The sequence below is a fragment of the Chiloscyllium plagiosum genome, unplaced genomic scaffold (genome assembly GCF_004010195.1).
Source record: "Chiloscyllium plagiosum isolate BGI_BamShark_2017 unplaced genomic scaffold, ASM401019v2 scaf_13424, whole genome shotgun sequence".
Lineage (NCBI taxonomy): Eukaryota > Metazoa > Chordata > Chondrichthyes > Orectolobiformes > Hemiscylliidae > Chiloscyllium > Chiloscyllium plagiosum.
In genome coordinates this window covers 10,492-14,091 of record NW_025213340.1, presented here as the reverse complement: position 1 = coordinate 14,091, position 3,600 = coordinate 10,492, and the positions used below count along the sequence as shown (strand labels likewise).

The window sequence follows — 3,600 nt, the reverse complement described above, 5'->3', positions numbered from 1 at the left end:
AAAAGGGAGCTGAGGGGCAACATTTTCACACAGTGGTGGTTCACTTGTGGAATGAGCTGCCAGAGGAAGTGGTAGATGCGGGTACAGTTAGAACAATGAAAAGACATTTCGACAGGTACATGAACAGGAAGGGTTTGGAGGGATAGGGGCCAAAAACAAGCAAGTGGGACCAGTCTAGTTTGGGAAATTTGGTGGGGGGTTGGGGGGGTAGAGACGAGGTGCCCCAAAGGGTCTGCTTCCATGCTGTATAACTCTATGACTATGACTCCCAGGACACGACAACACACAGGGTTACATCCAGAATAAGGCTCTCTCTACACTGTCCCCACCCCCATATCAAACTCTCCTGAGACAGGGACAGCATGGGGTTAGATGCGGGTTAGAGCCCCTGGGATTGCGGTACAGTTAAAGATTTGTTTAACAGATAGAAAACGGAGGGAATTGACAGGTAATTTTCAGCACAACAGGGGTAGCACAGTGCCACACAGAACGGCGCTTAGGGATTGGCTATCCACAATCCAATTCAATGACGTTATCATGGCGAGGTAGAGAAAAACAATGTGAAGCATGCAAAACTGCCAAAAGGATTAATCAGTAAGGCGATAACATTAACTACTGGGCAAACGGGATACTATCCACTCTGCTCAGAAGGTTATGAAACATCAACTATTTTCAAAGTACAGTGAGACGAGGAAATGTTCATTCTCAGAAGGAATTCCTGGCATTCACAGAAATTTAACAAGCAGCTACAACCTGATAGCAGGAGGGCAAACGGGATGGAGGGCAAGGGTGAGAGCGGGGGCAAGGGCATCTCGCTGCAAATATATATAGGTCTTTATCTGAACCATACCTGGAACACAGGGCTCAGTTTGACCTCCTTCCCCATATAATGTAATTCTGCAATACATTTTATTTTGCTCAAAAACTGCATGAATCCACATAAGATTCTGTAAATCCGTTTTTTAGATTAGAATCAGTCTGAGCATTGGGGCACAGACAGCCTCACACAGGGCATCTCACACCTTCAATGCATTATCTGGACCGACATGACACCAATTGTTCAAGTTCACTTGAGAATGTAACTTTAAAAAAGTTCAGCGATTTACACATGAAAGAAGTGAAAGCAACGTGTTCATTCTAAACGATGAGAGACTTTTAACAAACAATCCAAGTCTTTTTCAAAATATAATTTCAGTTACATCACACTGCAAATATTTGCTATAAGGTCTGTGCCTTACGATCTTATACTCCATAACCACCTGATGAAGGAACGTCTCTCCGAATGCTAGTGCTTCCAAATAAACCTGTTGGACTATAACCTGGTATTGTGTGATTTTTTAACTTGGTATACCCCAGTCCAACACCAGCATTTCCAAATCATGTTAGAAGTAAGACATTAACTTGGAGAGGGGTCAGAAAAGATATACCAGGATGTAGCCGGGAGTGGAGGGTTTGAGTTATAAGGACAGGCTGGGACTTTTTCCACTGGAGCGTAGGAGGTTGAGGACTGACCAAAGAGAGGTTTATAAAATCATGAAGGGTATAGATAGGGTTAATGGCAGACTTCCTTTCCCTACGGTCAGGCATTTCAAGACAGAGGGCATATTTTTTTAAGGCGAGAGGAGAAAGACTTTTAAAAGGCAACTTTTTTTTATGAAGAGTGTGATTCGAGTGTGGAATGAACTACCTCAGAGAGTGATAGATGCGGGTACAATTACAACCTTTCGAAGGCATTTTGGTCAGCACATGAGTAGGTAAGGGCCCAACCCCAGAAACTGGTGCACGCTCGGTCAGGGGGTTGCGAGCGAAGCTGCGATCGTTCACAGAATCCCTACAGTGTGGGAAGAGGCCATATGGCCCATCAAATCGGTACCAAATCTCGGAACAGCATCCCATCCAGAACTAACCCTTTGACACTATCACCGTAATCCTGCATTCCTCATGGCCAATCCACCTAAACCTGCACATCCCTGGGCACTATGGGACAATTTAGCACGGCCAATCCTTCCTAACCTGCACATCCCTGGGCACTACGGGACAATTTAGCACGGTCAATCCACCCTAACCCGCACATCCTGGACACTACGGGACAATTTAGCACGGCCAATCCACCCTAACCCGCACATCCTGGACACTAACGGCCAATCCACCCTAACCCGCACATCCTGGACACTACACGACAATTTAACACGGCCAATTCACTCTAACCTGCACATCCCTGGGCACTACGGGGACAATTTAGCACGGCCAATCCACCCTAACCTGCACATCCCTGGGCACTACGGGGACAATTTAGCACGGCCAATTCACCCTAACCTGCACATCCCTGGGCACTACGGGGACAATTTAGCACGGCCAATGCAACATAACCTGCACATCCCTGGGCACAATGGGGACAATTTAGCACGGCCAATCCACCCTCACCTACACATTTTTGGACTGTGGGAAGAAACCCACACAGACACGGGGAGAATGTGTAAACCTCGTACAGACAGTCGCCAGAGGCTGTAATCAAAGCCGGGTCCCTGGCTGAGTGAGGCAGCAGTGCTAACTACTGAATCACCATGCAGCCCTAAATCGATTGATCGAGGGACGAGGCAGATAGTGTCCAGGTGATGCAGGATACCAGCAGGTTCGTCCATGAATGATAGAGTAGGCTGGAGGGATGGTTCTGTTGTCGAAGAGTACAGCACTACAAAGGCACAGCCAGTCAGGCAGCATCTGAGGAGCAGGAGAGTTGACGTTTCAGGCATTAGCCCTTGATCAGGCTTCAGCCCCTGAATATCGATTCTCCTGCTCCTCGGATGGTGCCTGAGCAGCTGTGCTTTTCCAGCTCCACCCTCTTCCATTCTGACCCCCAGCATCTGCACTCCCCACCTTCTTTTGGATGGTCCTCCTGGCCATCTCAGGAGAATGAGGAGTGATGCATTCCAGCTAGGCCAGGGAGATGGGGGTGAAGCCCAGGCAGGGCAAAGCTGGTATACTCACTGCAGCAGTGGAGGTCATACCCGGTGGGTGTGGGCTTGCTCTCTAGCTGTCACTATCCCTAAGACGATTTTTTGGGGTGAAGGTTGGGAACAGGGCCGGAAAGTGCGGGGAAGGGAAAGGGGTCACCGTTCTCTCGCTCCCTCCCTATCCTCTCAGGAGGGATGAGAGCCCTCTCCGAGTCCCATCCAGCCACAAGTGCGGCACCTTTTGGAGGCGCCGGGAGACCTAGTGGGTCGAGGCTGACACAGCGACATTCTTCGGATGGCGGACACACCGTCTCGCCTCGCAGCGACACCGCTCCGTTCTGGGTCTCTCTCGCCACTTGCTCAGACTTACCGCCCCGCTGTCGGACTGACCCAGGTCTGCTGGGGGGTGATGGGCAGCTGTGTCTGTGCCCCGCTCACCCTCCACTGGGTGGCTCAGCATTTCCTGGGAAGTCGCGATGATGGCCCGCATTTCCTCAATGAACTTCGGCTTCTGAACTTCCAGCATGAAGTTATTTTCCACCTGCAGCAAGGAGTCGGCATCCAGTTAGCAGCCACACGCAGGGGAGAGAGACGCTACAAGAGACTTTTACATGCGGGGGTTGGGGGGGAATCGGCAGCAGAATTG

The 3,600-nt window shown here is 49.9% G+C and overlaps 1 protein-coding gene across 1 annotated transcript in view; it reads right to left on the bottom strand.

Annotated features, from left to right (window-relative positions):
- The window catches only part of LOC122547615 (serine/threonine-protein kinase WNK3-like), a 15,131-nt gene extending 11,641 nt beyond the window's left edge, over positions 1-3,490 (bottom strand). Inside the window, exon 1 of the mRNA XM_043686217.1 lies at positions 3,325-3,490. Coding sequence (XP_043542152.1) covers positions 3,325-3,480 — 156 coding nt within the window. The 5' untranslated portion in view covers positions 3,481-3,490. The remainder of the gene's footprint in view (positions 1-3,324) is intronic.
- Between the last annotated feature and the right edge of the window lie 110 nt (positions 3,491-3,600).